Source organism: Elephas maximus, chromosome 2 (assembly GCF_024166365.1).
Source record: "Elephas maximus indicus isolate mEleMax1 chromosome 2, mEleMax1 primary haplotype, whole genome shotgun sequence".
NCBI lineage: Eukaryota > Metazoa > Chordata > Mammalia > Proboscidea > Elephantidae > Elephas > Elephas maximus.
In genome coordinates, this window is record NC_064820.1 from 86,396,214 (window position 1) to 86,415,177 (window position 18,964).

General features: G+C 38.6%; 1 protein-coding gene across 1 annotated transcript in view; it reads right to left on the reverse strand.

The window, feature by feature from the left end:
- ACOT12 (acyl-CoA thioesterase 12) overlaps positions 1-18,964 on the reverse strand; it is a 78,159-nt gene that overhangs the window by 16,452 nt on the left and 42,743 nt on the right. The window contains 6 exon segments of the mRNA XM_049867782.1: positions 8,802-8,885; positions 9,563-9,626; positions 11,163-11,222; positions 11,857-12,003; positions 13,343-13,462; positions 15,022-15,178. Of these exon segments, the coding sequence (XP_049723739.1) occupies positions 8,802-8,885; positions 9,563-9,626; positions 11,163-11,222; positions 11,857-12,003; positions 13,343-13,462; positions 15,022-15,178 (632 nt within the window).

Genomic DNA, 18,964 nt, shown 5'->3' on the forward strand with positions numbered 1-18,964 from the left:
AGTTGACTGAGAGAAAATTTTAATTTATTCTTATACGTAATGCTGATCCCACAAAGGTCGCTTTGTAAAATCAGACAAGAGATGATATGCCAAGTGTGATGGTCTTTCCACATGCTTTTCAACCCAAACACATAAAACATTGTACTCCTCCAAAGTATATATTTTTATCTGAAAGGAAAAATAGATAAATTACAAAAGAAAAACTTATGTTTATATATAAACATACACATTTATATATAGTCTGAGATTGATCGTGCTAGCTAAGACATCTTGCTACGTGGATAAAATGAAGCTAAGATGGCAATTTGTGACTTGAGGGTGGTTTGTTTAATTACTATGCAACAGTTTTTCTTATAAAAAATGAAGGGCATTAGCCTTTCTCTCCTTTTCTCTTTGTAATGTTTCCTTGCCTCTACTCAGGAACAACACAAGATATCAGAATACTAGGCCTCATTTCCCTCAAGAAGCCCTGGAACCAAGGTTATACTCTAGGCCATTTTCCCAAGATGTCAGGTGTGTCTCTAAGTGTGCCGAGGGGACCAAGGAAGCAAGCAACCCACCTCCAGAACCAACCCAATTTCTCAAGAGGACTCCTGAAGCACTATATTTATTCACCACAAAGCATTTTTTTCATTTCTAAATCACAGGGGCTCATCCTTCTGGGAGGTCATTTCCTGGGTTTCTATTATATATTTTTTTTCTTTATTATATACCATTCCCCTAGAAAAAGAGACTTCTCTTGGCAAGCTATTTGACCTATACCACTCGTTACTCTGAACTTTCCTTCTACTGTGCTTTTCACAATAATCAGAGTTATGTGTTCAGCTAAGAGCATATTTCTATCCTGCCCATTTTCCATTTTCCATTTCTTTGAAGTTAGGGTTGAAATATGCCATCTTATAATTATTCCCATGGCAACAAGCTGTGAGGAGACAAACAAACATGAGGTTAAGACTTCACCGCAGGAATCAAGCAGATGGAAAAACCAGGCTGCAAAAGAGAAAACCTTTATTTGAACACAAATGTCATCAAGAGAATGAAGAAATGGGAAATTAACTAAAAACAGCTTAGAAAGGAAAGAAATGACTATTTGCTTATGCCATTTTACCTTTTCTATTGACCTTAGTGCCAACCCTGTCAGTAAGCCTCGCCCTCAAAGAAGGACATGATCTAGACTGTGGGTACTTATCAAACAGAAAAGAAAATACGAATGGGACTCCAGTAGATTGGTGCAGCTCATGCCAGCATGGACAAGCCAAGTTTTACCCCCAGCACAGTGAGGGTAGAAGAAGGTTCATTGGCATAAACCCAGAGGGAAGTTACCTTATCAAGCCTTGGAGGCTGGTGGCTCTAGGCCAGGCTGCTGGGGGTCTACAATCTCAGAAGAGCTGAGGGCAGGTGACCTGGGTGAGCTCCACAGTCCTAGTCAGATTTTGGCCTTGGGGCAACCATTAGCTACCCCATGAGTAAAGGGATGCAGTATTGGGTTGAGCACTTTTCAAGAAGTTGCTACTCAGGCTGCAGAAACATTTTGCTGCTTCCTATCCTGGAGCCAAAGCAAACATCAGCTATGTTGTTGTTAGGTGCCACTGAGCCCATTACTACTCATAGTGACCCTACACACAACAGAATGAAACATTGCCCAGTCCCACAACATCCTCACAATTCTTGCTATATTTGAACCCATTGTTGTGGCCACTATGTCAATTCATCTTGTTGAGGATCTTCTTTTTTTTGTTGACCCTCTACTTTACCAAGCATGATGTCCTTCTCCAGGGACTGACCCCTCCTGATAATATGTTGAAAGTACATAAGATGAAGTCTTGCTATCTTCCCTTCTAAGAAGCACTCTGGCTGTACTTCTTTCAAGACAGATTTGTTCATTCTCCTGGCAGTGCATGGAATTTTCATTATTCTTCACCAACGTAATTCAAATGCATTAACTCTTCTTCGATCTTCCTTATTCATTGTTCACCTGTTGCAAGCATATGAGGCAGCTGAAAATATCATGGCTTGGATCAGGAGCACCTTACTCCTCAAAGTGACATCTTTGCTTTTTGAACACTTTAGAGAGGCCTTTTTCAGCAGAATTGCCCAATTCAATATATCCTCTGATTTCTTGACTGCTGCTTCCATGTGTGTTGACTGTGGATTCAAGTAAAATGAAATCCTTGACAACTTCAATCTTTTCTCTGTTTATCATGTGGCTTATTTGTCCAGTTGTGAGGATATTTGTTTTCTTTTTGTTGAAATGTAGTATGTGTTGAAGGCTGTAGTCTTTGATCTTCATCAGTAAGTGCTTCAAGTGCTCTTCACTTTCAGCAAGCAAGGTTGTAAAATCTGCGTAAGGCAGGTTGTTAATGAGTCTTCTTCTAATCCTGATGCTGCATTATTTTCATGTAGTCCAGCTTCTTGGATTATTTGCTCAGCACACAGATTGAATAAGTATTGTAAAAGGATACAACCCTGATGCACACCTTTCCTGATTTTAAACCACTCAGTATCCCTTTGTTCTGTTCCAACAACTGCCTCTTGGTCTAGGTACAGGTTCCTCATGAGCACAATTAAACACTCTGGAATTCCCATTCCTCACAATGCTATCCATAATTTGTTATGATCTACACAGTCAGATGCCTTTGCATAACCAATGAAACACAGGTAAACATCTTTCTGGTATACTCTGCTTTCAGCAAAGATCCATCTGGCATCAGCAGTGCTAGCCCTCATTCCACGTGCTCTTCTGAATCTGGCTTGAATTTCTGGCAGTTGCCTATCGATGTACTGCTGCAACAGTTTTCGAATTACCTTTAGCAAAATTTTACTTGCATGTGACATTAATGATATTGTTTGATAATCATATTCTGTTGGATGACACCTTTCTTTGGAATAGGGACAAATATGGATCTCTTCAAATCAGTTGGCCAGGTAGCTATCTTCCAAATTTCTTGACATAGACTAGTGAGTGCTTCTAGCATTGCACCCATTTGTTGAAACATCTCAATTGGTATTCCATCAATTCCTGGTGCCTTGTTTTTCGTCAGTGCCTTCAGTGCAGCTTGGACTTCTTCCTTCATTGCCATTAGTTCTTGACTGTGTGCTACCTCCTGAAATGGTAGAAAGTTGACCAACTCTTTTTGGTATAGTCACTCTGTGTATTCCACCTCCTCTTGACACTTCCTGCGTTGTTCAATATTTTGCCCATAGAGTTCTTCAAAATTGTAACTCAAGGCTTAATTTTTTTCTTCAGTTCTTTCAGTTTGAGAAATGCCAAGCATGTTCTTGCCTTTTGGCTTTATAACTCCAGGTCTTTGCATATTTTATTATGATACTTTGTCTTCTCAAGCCACCCTTTGAAATTTTCCATTCAGCTCTTTTACTTCACCATTTCTTCTAGTCACTTTAGCTACTCTATGTTTAAGAGTAGGTTTCAATCTCTTCTGACATCCATTTTGGACTTTTCTTTCTTTTCCATCTTTATAAGCAGCCACCATTAAATTCTATACTTACAAAACTCACTACACTTGTCCAGTAGAGTATCAAATAAACAAATTATATTTTGATCCTTCCCCTTGAAGGTGCAGGCTGCAGAAATTTCTTTTAATTGCCTTGCTGTTAAAATCAATAACACTGATTCAAAAGAAACAGACAAGGAAAGGCAGCTGTTAGTTTTGTCTCTCCTTGTTGTCGTTAGGTGCTGTCAAGTCAGTTCCGACTCATAGCGATCCTACGTACCACAAAACAAAACACTGCCCAGTCCCGCACCATCCTGACAATCCTTGCTATGCTTGAGCCCATTGTTGAAGCCACTGTGTCAATCCATCTCCTTGAGGGTCTTCCTCTTTTTCACTGACCCTCTACTTTACCAAGCATGATGTTCTTCTCCAGGGACTGATCCCTCCTGATAACATGTCCAAAGTATGTGAGATGTAGTCTCGCCACCTTTGCTTCTAAGGAGCACTCTCGTTGTACTTCTTCTAAGACAGATTTGTTCATTCTTTTGGCAGTCCATGGTATATTCAATATTCTTCTCCAACACCACAATTCAATGGGGTCAATTCTTCTCTGATCTTCCTTATTCACTGTCCAGCTTTCATATGCATATGAGGCCATCGAAAACCTTAGTCCTCAAGGTGACATCTTTGTTTTTTAACACTTTAGAGATCTCTTATAGCCCATTTGCCCAGTGCAATGCCTCTTTTGATTTCTTGACTGCTGCTTCCATGGGTTTTGATTGTGGATCCAAGTAAAATGAAATCCTTGACAACCTCAGTCTTTTCTTTGTTCACCATGATGTTGCTTATTGGCCCAGTTGTGAGGATTTTTGTTTTCTTTATGTTGAGGTGTAATCCATACTAAAGGCTGTGGTCGTTGATCTTCATCAGTAAGTGCTTTAAATCCTCTTCACTTTCACCAAGCCAGGTTGCATCATCTACATAATGCAGGTTGTTAATGAGTCTTCCTCCAATCCTGATGCCCAGTTCTTCATATAATCCAGTTTCTCAGATTATTTGCTCAGTGTACAGATTGAATACATGTGGTGAAATGATACAACCCTGATGCACATCTTTCCTGACTTTAAACCACACAGTATCCCCTTGTTCTGTTCGAACAACTGCCTCTTGATCCATGTACAGGTTCCTCATGAGCACAATTATGTGTTCTGGAATTTCCATTCTCTGCAATGTTGTCCATAATTTGATATGATCCATACAGCATAGTCAATAAAACACAGGTAAACATCTTTCTGGTATTCTCTGCTTTTAGCCAGGATCCATCTGACATCAGCAATGGTATCCTTGGTTCCAAGTCCTCTTCTAAATTCAGCTTGAATTTCTGGCAGTTCCCTGTGGATATACTGCTGCAGCCAGTTTTGAATGATCTTCAGCAAAATTTTGCTTGCATGTGATATTAATGATATTGTTTGATAATTTCTGCATTCTGTTGGATCACTTTTCTTGAGAATGGGCATAAATATGGATCTCTTCCAGTTAGTTGGCCAGGGAACTGTCTTCCAAATTTCTTGGCATAGACCAGTAAGCACTCCAGAGCTGCAACCGTTTGTTGAAACATCTCGATTGGTATTTCTTCAATTCCCAGAGCCTTTTTTGCCAGTGCCTTCAGCGCAGCTTGGAAAACTCCTTCCTTCAGTACCATAGGTTCCTGATCATATGTTACTTCCTGAAATGGTTGAACGTCGACCAATTCTTTTTGTCATAAAAAAAAATTTTTTTGTTGTTGTTTATTCCTTCCATCTTCTTTTGACACTCCCTGCATCACTTAATTTTTTCCCCAAAGAATCCTTCAGTAGAATCCGATGTGTCTGTCAGTTTGTTGTACTGTGGGGGTGTGTGTGCCATGATGTTGGACGCTTTGCTGTTGGTATTGTCTCTCCTTAAACTCTGAGAAATGCCAGGTTTTGCTTAATGAAAAAAATTCTCCATACCAATTTTCCTAGAATATGAGTTCTCTCATGCTCTGCAGAATGCATGTTAGATTCCTCTATAACTAACTCAAACTACCTTCAAATTCTTTTTGTCGTTTGGTGGTTGGTGATTTTTATTCTATGAAATGAACCTTCAGGTAAGGGAGCTCAAAGTCTGCTAGGGCTTGCTAACATTTTATTAATGATATTATTTTTTATTCTAATAAGATCATATTTAATGGGTTTGGAAGTCTTATATAAATTGCACAAATTTTAGAATTTTGTACTATTTGTTGACGAATATGTTTTTTTTTTTTATGTTATTGCGACTACAGTATGGGAAGAGGGCAAAATTGGTTTTCACAGAGGCCTGGGGAGCCCTTAATTTCCTTGGAGGTGTCTGAAAGCTTACCACATGGATATGGGCTAGACAGATGGAGTTCAGAGCCCACCCCCTCACCCAGCTTTGGTGAGAATAACTTCACTTTGCTTTGTTTCCAGTATTGGGGTTTTATCCTGAGTAAAGGTTTCCAGGTGGCTCATATCATCTGGCTTTTACCACAACTTTTCTAGTACAGTCTCAGCTAGTCCCTAAGTAAAAAGCTGCTCCTGTCAGGCCAGTCTCCTTCCCATGCTAATTGTCCATCATCAGGACTTGGCTCTAGCTATCCACTAGCTAGAAAGCCCTTTTCTCCTCCAGCAATCTATTTCTTATACTATCTGCAAGGAGTCTTGTAAGAATCACCTCCTCCTTGACATTCTCTCTAAGTAATTGTCTTCTGTTACTTTGAATTGCCTAAGAGCTGACCTTTACGGTTTAAACTTGTTTATGAACTACCTTAAAATATTCTTCCCTGTTTCAAGTATATGTGTGATGGTTCCGAAATAGACTATAAGCTTCTTTAAGATGAGGGTACATCTTTTGCTCTGTGTATTAGCACTATTATTAATTCCTTCATTATACATTGAAAATAAAATATGGATTAAAATAATACTGTCCAAATTCCTTATGGATACCAGAAGTCTTATATGTTTGCCTAATTTATATTGAAAATAAGTGGAAATTTTAAAGCCTGTAATAACCATGAAACTTAACAGATAATAGTGTTGTAAGAATTATTCAACTAAAAAGTAACAGAAAAATAAGAGAGCTGATTTTTAAATTTAAAACATATGAAATCTGTAAAAAGTGGGAGAGAAAAGGCAAGTAACTCAAAAGGAAAATATCCAATTTTTATTGCAAATATAATCTGAAAAAAGGAGGAATTCAAATTCAACAGAAATAATATAAGAATACTTCCTTAATTATACAATATTCTCTGCTAAGCATCTGCACAAAAATTAAGAAATAATTATTGATAGCTTTTCAATGACCTCAGAAAATACACTATTTATTTGTTTAGGTTTGTTTATACCCCTTATCTCCCAAAGAACCGATATTTTAATATAGTATATGGCTTCACTAAATTAATTCCATGCATGAGTTTGTCTTTTCCAATGCTGCTCATGAATATTGAGATGCAAGAAGAAGATTTTATGTTAGTAAAAGGAAATAAAGTCTTGAAGTATCTGTTATGAGAACTAAAGAGAAACAAATAATTCTGTAATGTTAAACATGCTGCTAAAGCAAACAAGACAGAGACCTAACTATATCTGGAGGAGCAAGGAAGCCTCTCAGACTTCACTAGTGAGAACAAAGAAATAATAAAAGCAAAAAAAAAATGCCTGCCAAGAATCATATATCCAGCAACACTGTCTCTTAAATATGAAGGTGAAATTAAGACATTTCCAGTTAAACACAAGTTTAGGGAATTCATAAAAACCAAACCAAAACTTCAAGAAATACTAAAGGGAGTTCTTTGGTTAGAAAATCAATAATATCAGGTGTCAACCCAAGGCTAGAGCACTGGGCAGAGCAATCAGAAGTCAACCCAGATGGGGAACTCCAAAAAAACAAAGCAAGATTATAAGGAAAAAAAAAAAAAAAAGCCCAAAACAGGGTAACAGTGATGTTATTATATAAAAGAAGACAACATTAAAATAATAAAGAAGGACTACGAAATGTAATCATACACCTTCCATATGGAGAGGAAAATATGGTGATACAAAGAAATAAAACACAATAAAAAAAATTAAAAAAAAAAGAAGTAATAAAAGCAAATAGGGAAAAACAAAGCATACAGAGAAGGTCAGTGTCAAAGTTAAAAAGAATTGATGGAGTATCTGAATTTTCTTTGATTTCAGGGTAAAGTGATCATGTAATTTGTCAACCAACCTGGGTTACTGAGGCCTGTTAATAATTATGATGGCACAACAGGTAGAAACCAGAGCTTTCCTGGAGAAACCAGGACATCTGGTCACCCTATTTTAGGGGCTACTGCTTCATTGATGATGAAGACTAGTGTACACTGAAACATGAACACAACTGAAGGGCCAACATTATTGAGCGTTTCCTGAATGCCAGGCAGTATGAAATTCTGGGAATATAGTGGCAAGAAAAATAACCTTCATTGAACTGCCAGTCTGGTGAGTGTGGGCATCAGCCTCAAAGGCTCTCTGAAATTACATACAATTAAAATCCAAATTATATGTTTATTTACTGCTGATCACATGAAAAACACTATAAAAGGTACTAAGGGAGATAAAAAGTCAAGACTGGTTTATCTTTATTGAAGTTTATAATCTAGTAAAGGAAAGAAGATCATGTATAAAAAGTTAAATTACTATGTAAGAGTTAAATATCAATTCAAGGTAGCCATAGGATAAATGTCACAGGATAAAAACAAACAAAAATACCCCAAACCAGTTGCCATTGAGTAGATTCCTACTCACAGTGACTCGTGTGTCGGAGTAGAACTGTGGCCATGGGTTTTCAATGGCTGTGCTCTCTCAGAAGTACATCACCAGGCCTTTCTTCCAAGGTGACTCTGGGTAGATTTGAACCACCAATCTCTCAGTAACCAAGCACTTAACCATTTGTGCCATGACAAATTAATTTTAATGAAATAATTGCTAAAGGAATTCCTAAAGGGAGAAGTTTCTTCAGAGAGGGGTGAGAGGAGAGACTTTATCAAAATGGATTTGCCTCGGGTTCTCAGGATCTGCTAGGGTTTGGGTAGATGGAGAAGAGAAGGAAAGATAGAATATGAGGCCCAAAACTCAGCAGCAGGAACACGTAAGATTATTTGAGGGACCCCAAATCAGCCATCATGGAGTAGTAGGGCCAGGGCTGGACAAATACTTGACTCTTAGAAATAGTTTCCTCAAAAGATTTTTTTAAACTTTTTTAAAAGCAGCAGTAGAAGCAGCAGAACCACCACTACCATGACTTTCATTTGCGAGGGACAAGGGGTTGTGTATATATCTGGACACCTCCTACCTTTCCCACAGCACTGGTGACCTCCCAACCACTTTTGGCTGCCAGTTTTCTGAGAGCTTCCACATTGCCATTACTCAGGGACACCTAAAATAAAGATACTTTAAAAGCTGGGTGTTCAACATGCAAGTACAGGATTAAATACCTTCTGCTTAGAGGATGGACACCGTTAGAGGAGGTATATGTTTAGTCAAAATGTTGGTGTTGACTTTAGCACTAAGCTGCAGCTAACATAATTTCTCTCTCAAACACTTAATTCAGAATTCAGACAAGGTAGTTAGTGTAAGTCCTGTATGCTTAGAAATTACTACCATTTTAATTGGTGTCCTGAGCAAAGATGGTTTATGTTTCAATATGATTTATAATCCACATGTAATAAAGAAACTTGGAATTCCCTTTGATTTTTATGATCTAAAACTTAAAGGTGACTAATAATACCTTGTTATTGTTCTATAAAAATACAAGCTTGTGAGCATGCTATTCAGTACAAATTATGATAAGACGCCAGATCTCAATGTATAGAGCTGCTCCAATCCGTTTGATGGCAGGGATTCTACATTTGTAGTTTGGGAACTGCAGATATAATTCAGAAAGGCAGTTACTGAGAGCCTGGCTTTGTTTCATTTTGAAATGACTGGTGGATATCATTCACCTTTTCAGCTAACCTGTGTAGACATGATCCGATTCAGTTAAACAAGTGGATTTCAGCTTTTTTAAAAAAATGTGATTTTCACATGATGATCTCTAGATCATAAAACTGTCACCTGGTTGCTTATATCCCAGTGCACACAAAGTGGAATCTCTTCTTTGTGGGAAATAACATATTTTCTGGAAAAAAAAAAAAGAGTGTTAAATAAGAGTTTTCTACTCCGCATTTGACACACAAAAATAACCATGGCACTTTCTTGAATGGAAATCAGCAGCATTAAAAAGCTGGTTTTGCTGGTGGAACAATCAAGAACAATTTCCATCATAGCCTCAGAGAACCGCAGAACTTCTTGCTCTGCATATATGTATATAGAGACCCAGAGAGAGCCCTTTGTTATGTAACATATCAGATAACTGAAGATTCCATAAAAGTCTTATCTGTTACACGTAGTCCTCAACTTACAAAGTATTGAAGTTACGATGAACCGCACTGATAACTGTCTTTTTTTTTTATATACATCTTTTGGCTAGTAATATGTAACACATATGATGTTGCAGCATGTAAATTGTTTCATCTCAGAAGTGTGTCCCTACTGCCTTGAAAAGAGCATTTCTTTCAAGATTCTGCTATTTGTCAATGCCCCAGGGCATCTTCCTCACATGGCTGATCTAAATCAAGATGTGAAAGCGGTGTATCTACCTCCCTGTACGACAGCTGTGATTCAGCCTGTGGACCAAGGTGCAATTACCACTTTCAAGGTATACTACCTACAGACTACATTTGCTCAGGCAATAGCTGCAACAGATGGCACTATGGTAACATTATGTGATTTCTAGAAGAATTACAATGTTCTTCAGTGTCTCTGGAACATTGCATCTTCCTGGGAGGAAGCTATGGGAAAATGCATACAGGGGATTTGGAAAAAATTGCTAAGTTATGTGAACATGTGCCAAGCATTTGATCAGATAATATGATGAAAGAGGTAGAAAAATCATCCACATGGCAAAAATGCTGAATTTAGGATTTAATATGGCCAATGTAGAACAGCTCGTAGAGCACATAGAAGGGGAATTGACAGATCAGGACTTAATAGATTTTCAAAAGGAAAAAATGCTGAAGAAGAAAGAAATAATGAGGAAGGGGAAGAAGAGAAGCTGTCAAAGATTTAACTGTGAAAGGATTAGCTGAAGTTTTTTTCTAAACTAAACCAGGGGTTTTTCAGTTGCTTGACAACATGGACCCAAATGCTGATCGCTTTGCTAAAGTCAATAGCAGATTCAGAAAGCAGTGAGATGTTAGACTGAAAAATATATGCAGAAAGAAAGAAAAGGGCCACACAGACAACTCTCACTAATTTTCTGACTAGAAATGCCATCCCTATCCCCAGGAATAATCCAGATGATCCAGAAATTATCACCACAACCGAAAAAAAGCCAATGCTGTCCAGCTTTTCCTAGTTGTTGGAAAAATTTTTATGATTTGTGTATTTTTTATGTCCGTATATACTAAAATATATCTGTAAATCTATGTATGTTTCCAGCCCCCAAAGACAAATAAAAGTTGAATTTGTAAAGATACTGATAATAAAAGGAGGCAATAATGAAACCTTAAAAAAAAAAAACAAAGAGGTATATGGCTTACTTCAGACCCAACTTATAAGGGAGTCATCAGAACGGAGCCCTGTCGTAAGTCGGGATCACCTGTATATCCCTTACCTGCCAAGGCGAATTCTCCTGCGTGCAATTGCTCCACGATACCTTCTAAAATCATCCTTTAATGAAAAAGCAAAGTAAAATCTATATGTTATAATTTGGTGCTCTCTCAAGTCATTTGAAAGGTCTGTTGGGATGTGTTGGCGCTACATGAACTTTCCTCATCAATCAGAGCTGCCTTGGCCGAACCCACAACAAGGCAGACTTATGGATAAAGGTGCAACTATCACAGCTATTTTAGTTCTTTTTTTTTTTCTTAAGTGGAGATTGTTATCATATCTGTTACCAGAATTATATATATATATCATTACAGAGTTTTTAGAAACGGTGAAAGATGGCACTAACACAATTCCAGAATGAGGGGAAGAGATACAGTTCAGAAAACTGTGCAGTAGCACAGAGAACTGGGTGTAAAGAAATGAGAGAGGAAGTCAGAAAGGGGACACGGAAAATGATGTGCCACCAACAGGAGCATGTGGTCAAGTACAGGTGAAGTTAAGGGCCCCCATCATTTCAGCAAATGATCAAAAAAAGTCTACTTTACTTTATGATGCAGAAAAGCAAGAAAATCAAAGGGATGTAGCCATGGAGATTGTTGATGATGCCAGGAGATTATGGGAAGAGAACTCTGTACCCACAGCTTCCCCCAGAATAAGTGGTCTGATTATCGAGCCTCAGGTGATAATAACTCATCTCTGAAATCGGTTTGATTCTTGGAAACGTGATGAGCTTTTCCTTATTATCAACAGCATTATAAATAAGAAAAGCCCTGTTGATGTGCCAGCCACGGCGTTCAGACCATTCCTGACAGTTAAAGGCCTCCATGCATACTCCAACTTCAACACTGCAAGATGAGCACACGGGGCGGTGGGCACAGACAGCCAGAGCACCAGTAGGCCGCCCTGCCCACCAACACCACCACCTCAGAGCAACCAAGAGAATGAGGGCTCCTCGTTTTTTTTCTTTGTCATCTGCAAATCTCTGCCATTATTCAAACCCATTTTATCAGCTCAATGGATCTGTTTGTACAAGCCCTTGGGAGCATTTCCACTTTATTACCCATGTACAAGTGGGGCAAAGGTCACTTGGGGCTTTATATATTCATGAACATATTTTGGTATGCGGGGTGAGAGTGTGGGATTAAAGTTCTCTTCCCTATAAACAGTAGTTTTGTAATAAAAAAAGAATCAAACACCAAAATTAGGTAAGAACCATAGATATTCTCTTTTACACTGAAAAAGAAAAAAAAAAAAAACACTAACTTAAATCTTTTCATTGTGTAACAAGAATTACAAGAATAAAGAGAAAGTGGTACGGATTTCATGGTGGTAAATGACAGGTCCCTTATGAGCTGGCTGATCAGACAGTCACTGGGATGCTTATTAACTTATATTAATTATTAAAATATTTTAGCTTATGTTGTTGTTGCTAGGTGCCCCTGAGTCGATTCTGACTCATAGCGACCCCATGTGACAGAGTAGAACTGCCTCATAGGGTTTTCTTGGTTGTAATCTTTATGGAAGCAGATCACCAGGTCTTTTCCTGTGGAGCTACTGAGTGGGTTCAAACCTTTTGTTTATTAGTCAAGTGTTTACCTGTTTGTGCCACCAGGGCTCCTTTATTAACTTATAACTGCATTATAATTTATCAGAAAAAACAAAACAAAAAATATATATATAATTTATCAGAAGGACAAGTATAAACTGAGATGTCCTGGGCAGACTAGGACATACAGTCATGCTGTATGAGACATTTTGAGACAAAGCCAGCCCTCACAACTTACTTGAGGAGGCCCCAGGCAGAAAAAGGAATTAAAATATGTATCTACTGCTTTTGAAGACTGAGGGCAGTTTTGAGGAGGAAAAAAAAAAGAAAGAAAGAAATTGGCAGGGTCTTGGTTACGGAGTAGTCTTCTACTTATGTGCAAACTTTGTTTATAGCAGCCTAAGGAGATCCTGGGCGACACAAACAGTTAAGCACTCAACTAGTAGCCAAAAGGCTGGTGGTTTGAACCCATCCAGAGGTGCCTTGGAAGACCTGACTCTTACTTCCCAAAAGGTCACAGCCTTGAAAATCCTAGGGGGCAGTTCTACTATGCACAAGTGGGGTTGCCGTGAGTTGGAATCAACTTGAGGCAACTAAGAGCAGCAAGAAGAAGCCTAAGAGCCTTGGGCACACTTCACCAGTTCTGAAATGCATTGTTGACAATGGCATTGAAGACAAGATGATCTCCAACTGTAGATGGACCCTGGAACTTAAACATGTCCACGGATTTCAGAAGAGAATGTCCTCCACAGAGGCGACTGATGAAACAAAGGAAAGGAGAAAGAGAGAAGAAGGCAATCATTTTCCAAAATATTTTTATGAACTGCTAATTTACTTAATGGATGCAGTAGACAAGTACTCAATATGCTTTCTAAATAAGCATTTCTTTTAATTCAAAAGTGAAATAAATAACCGGATTGTGTTGAGAGTAGTACCACACACTATCTGCAAATATTTGGGGGAAATACCATCTCCCCAAGCAGTGGGGTCTTTACAAGATGCTGGTACTTTTACTCTGTTCTGCGGTGACAGCCCAACTCTTGTCTATGAAAGTCCCTCCAAACAACAAACCAATACCTTTTGTTTTAATCTGAGGGTCAGTTTCCTCCTGATGGGTCATGGGCACAGTGACAGGGAGAGTGTTCCAGGTTGGAGTGGGGCACGTGTGAAGGTAACTGCCAGCTGGTGCCATTCACACTGAAGCCTCAGTCTCAGAGTTAACTGAATTTGCCCACATAGGAAAAGAATAATTTTTTTTTCCCCACAGAAAGAAATTCCCCGGATTGCTTGCTGTACAAAGCCTGAAAGGCTATGAGATACACATTTTACAATTTGTGTGTGTGAAATTTTGAAATAGTTATGAAGAATATTTAATCTAAGAAAATGACTTCCATAATTTTCTTCATTTTAGATTCCTACTGTAGTCATTCAATTACTCTAAAGAATTGTCAACATTAAGTGAACAGACTCAGCCATGGTTAATTACATTGTAAGCCTTTCCAACAGAACGTGTTCAAATGCTTTATTGTCATTAAGAATGACAATCTCATTTTAGAAACAAGCTCCCTTATTTGTGCATATTTCATAGGAAGCAGAAATACAGGTTTCTAACTATAGTTATAACTCTAGGCATATTAATAATAAAATTCTTTTAATTTGGGGAAAATAAAACCCTAATAATTTTCAGTGGTTACAAAAATTTTCAGAAGGGCAGATACTGTTCAACTGTTTTTTCAGAGTACACAGTGTTCCTTAAAGCTCCTCAATTACCTACAGGGTTCCATTAAGAATAAAATAACCTTGAAATTGAGGAGAGTTTAAAAGTATTCTTCTAGTACTCGCCTCTTCCTCCTCTTATTTTTCAGTTAAGCCTTTGGTTGTAATGATTCTAACCAACACCTTCAAAGGTCTGATCCAATTGTGAGTTGCCTTTAAAAAGGTTTGTAACTAGATGGACTATTTTTAAGCGTAGAGGCTGTCTTCTACATCTATTCTGGATCTCATTTTTCATACACTGTCTTTACAATGAGTTACAGTGTCACAGGAACAGCAACCGTAATTCTGAATAAAGTATTAGAACTGTCATTTCATTTTTATTTTTAAACCAAAGACTGAAATATTTACTTTCAAACAAAAAGACAGATCTATTCTAAGGTAAACAGGTAAATGATTTGTAGTTTTCTCATTTTGATAAAAGGCCGCATTTCCCTCAGTCCTTTCTTTGTCTCCTTAACTAGCCCAGTAACTAAATCTGGAGCTCTTTTTAGTCTCTCCCCACTGAGCCCCAAATCACACACCAAAGGTTAAAGCAGAGAACCTTGCAGAAATAGTAGCCACGGTCTCGATCCAAGCCATAATCTGACCACCAAATGTATTCCCATGATGATCTCCATGAGGTGGAAGGACTAGTTCAATGCTCTGAACAGAGGTGCCCTCTGTAGAAACTGTTCTTTCTTCTTCATCACAACTGGGATCTGAAAAGCGGATATAAACATTAATGAAGGAGCTAACCACAGAACCTGGGGTTATGGCTTTTCCTTTCCAGCAGTACACTCAAATCATGGAATTTTTATAAAAACTAAATTATTTCCAAAGATTTAAACCCCTTGAGGAGGCAAACACATTTTATTCAAAGTGAGTGACTTTCAACTGAATGGCAGATATTTCCAGTAAATTGAATCAAAATAGCATTTTAGAGATTGTATTCCAACCGATGGAGTTCTGGGGTGGTGCAAATTGCTAACACACTCGGCTGCTAATAAAAGGTTGGGCATTGGATTCCACCCAGACGTTCCTTGGAGGAAAGGCCTGGTGATCTACTTCTGAAAAATCAGCCACTAAAAACCTGTGGAGCACAGCTGTACTCTGACACTCGTGGGGTTGCCATGACTGAGAAATGACTTGATAGCACCTGGTACTGGTTTATTCCAAATGATCTAAAAATCCTACTAGAATTTTGATTAAAAGAATGATTAAATTTAAACCTGAGTCATTTGGGGTGAAAGGACAGATCAAGGGGCAGAGCGGTGAGAAGAGACTTCGGCATTGACGGATATGTTCATTATTTTGATTATGGCGATGGTTTCATGTCAAAACTTACCAAATTGTACACTTTAAATATGGACCATTTATTGTATGTCAATTATACTTCAATAAAGTTGCTAATAAGAAAAGAATTTGAATTATGAAGGGCCATAGACACTGAGAATCTGAAACATGTTTGTTGTACTATAAACTTCAGAAGGGGAATGTGGCCTTCTGTGGAAGCTGTTTTGTAACGGATGCAATCACGAACGGAAAAGACACAATACATTGCATTTCCAAGTGTCCTCCTGCTTCTTTTGAATCATATCTGCTTCACGTACTGACTAAATTGGTTTTTACTCTTAACAATGAAGTAATCATTTACTCTGGCTGCAAAGAAGTAAAATGTTTCCTGCATCATCAAGTGACTCACCAGCTTGGCTTAAATCTCACTTGCTGTTGTTGGGGGAGTGGGGAGGATTTACAAATTAAGGGACCTATCCCGGTGGTACTGTCAGAGGCAGAGTGTGAAAGCAGGGTACACCCAGCTGGTGTTCAGAACTGAGAACTGGGCCATTCTCAGCACAGCCACATATAGGTGAGCAAAGAAGTATGGCTCCAGAGACCTTTCATTCCATTTCCTAAGGCAATTTTTAGAGTTATAACTAACTGATGGTCTTTTTCTTTGCTTTTTGTTTCCTCGTTCACTCCAATGATCATTTCAGTTCCCAGCTTAAAACATCAGTAACTTCCCATTGCTCTGGTATAAAGCCCCAAAACCTTCCCATGACCTACATGCCCTTCCTTTTTCATCTGGCCTGTGCCTACCTCTCCAGTCCCATCCAGTTTATTCTCACTCACACCTGTTCACCACCCTAACCAGCACATCCTCACCCTTTCCGTCAATCTCTCTCCCTCTTTGCTCCAGTCACACTGGCAGGTTTCTTTCAGCTCCTCCAACTCAGCTGTTTTGATGTCAGGACATTTACATAGGCTGTTCCCCCTTGTTAGCAATTCACCTGGCCACCACCTATTCTTATTCTTTCTTCAATTCCTATTCTTTCTTGGCTCATCCCAGTCATTACTTCCTCTGGGAAGCCTACCCTAATTTCCACAGCTAATTCCCACTATTATAAGCTCTCATATATACATTTCTTTCACAGCTATTGCTTTGTTTATTTGTGTGATCTTTGATCCTCTGACCCACTAGACCCTAAGCTCCCTGTGGGCAGGGACTGTAAATTTGTTTTTCTCTTCTAACAATTCCTGAACATGGGTGCTCAATAAATATTTGTTGAATGAAGGTATCATGGATTGAATTGTGCCCCCCCAAAATACGTGTGTCAATTTGGCTAGGCCATGATTCCCGGTATTGTGTGATTGTCCACCATTCTTTCATCTGATGTGATTTTCCTATGTGTTGTAAGTCCTACCTCTATGATGCTAATGAGGTGGAACAGGCGGCAGTTGTGTTGGGGAGGGAGGACTTAATCTACAGGACTGGATTGAGTCTTGAGCCAGTCTCTTTGGAGATATAGAAGAAAGAAGCAAGCGGAGAGACAAGGGGACCTCATACTACCAAGAAAGCAGTGCCAGAAGCAGATCTTGTCCTTTGGACCCAGGGTTCCTGCACAGAGAAGCTCCTAGTCCAGGGGAAGATTGATGACAAGAACCTTCCTCCAAAGCTGACAGAGAAAGCCTTCCCCTGGGGCTGACACCCTGAATTTGGACTTCTAGCCTACTAGACTGTGAGAGAATAAATTGTTTGTTAAAGCCATCCACTTGTTGTATTTCTGTTATAGCAGCACTACATGACTAAGACAGAAGGAATGAATGAACTTAACTTTGCTGAATTATTTTACACTTGTATTCCCTATTCTCAAGAGAATATCTTTAAGTAACATCTTTGCTGCCATTTAAATAGGGAAACTATAAGGTTCTACATCATTTTTGTTTTTACAACTTCTAATGGCGAGGTGCTCCTCCCCAAAGCTAGTATTTGTTATTCTAAATGACTTTTAAACTCTGTTACCACATAGTAAACTCTGCTGTTTATAGGTATTAAGTCTACATCGTCATTATAATAATATCATCACTACTTTGTGGTGCGCTCCATTGCTTGTATTATCTCATTATAGCTCTTGAAGGTGGGTATTATTATTCCCAATGTACCGGTGGGGAAACAGATTCAGAAAAGTGAATGGCCTCTGAAGATCCCACAGCTGGATCATGGACTGGGTAAGAAGTCTGTCTGATTCTACACTCCATTCTTTTCACTACACCATGCTAACTTTATGTCAAAGTCAACATTGTCAAAATAAATCAAAGCCTCAAAATGAATACGGTTTCTTCTGTATAGTGAATACAGAGGTTCTGAAACTTTCTAAGCCTTTGTTTTCTGATCTACAAAATAGAGATATTACCACCTGCTTTGTGATGTCATAGAGTTAGTAAGTGAAAGTGAAAACTTAAAACTGTTTTTTGTTTTTAACTCAAGTCTAGTGCTATTTGGGGGGATATAATTATATCACAACATCTATAACATGTATTACGTACTTGGAATGAATTGTGGTGTTGGAGAAGAATATAGAATATACTATGGACTGCCAAAAGAATAAACAAATCTATCTTAGAAGAAGTACAACCAGAGTGCTCCTTAGAAGCAAGAATGGCGAGACTACATCTCACATACTTTGGACACGTTATCAGGAGGGATCAGCCCCTGGAGAAGGACATCATGCTTGGCAAAGTAGAGGGTCAGTGAAAAAGAGGAAGACCCTCAAAAAGATGGATTGACACAGCGGGTGCAATGATGAACTCATGCGTAACAACTATTGCAAGGATGGCACGGGACCAGGCATTGTTTCATTCTGTTGTGCATAGGATCGCTATGCATCAGAGCTAGACTTGACGGCACCTAACAACAACAACATTTCTTTGTCTGATTTCAACCTACTCCCTCCCATCATAATTCATCAAAGTAAACACTATACACGTAGTCCCTGATTTACAATGTATTCAAGTTACAACGAACTGTACTTATGACCATCTTTTTTTGTCCATCTTATCATTAGTAATATATACTACATACAATGTTGCAGCATATAATTTGCTGATGTTATTCTCAGATGTTCACTCACAATGTTATGATTTAAAAAGACACTGACGGGGCGGGGCCAAGATGGCGGACTAGGTAGACGCTACCTCGGATCCCTCTTGCAACAAAGACTCGGAAA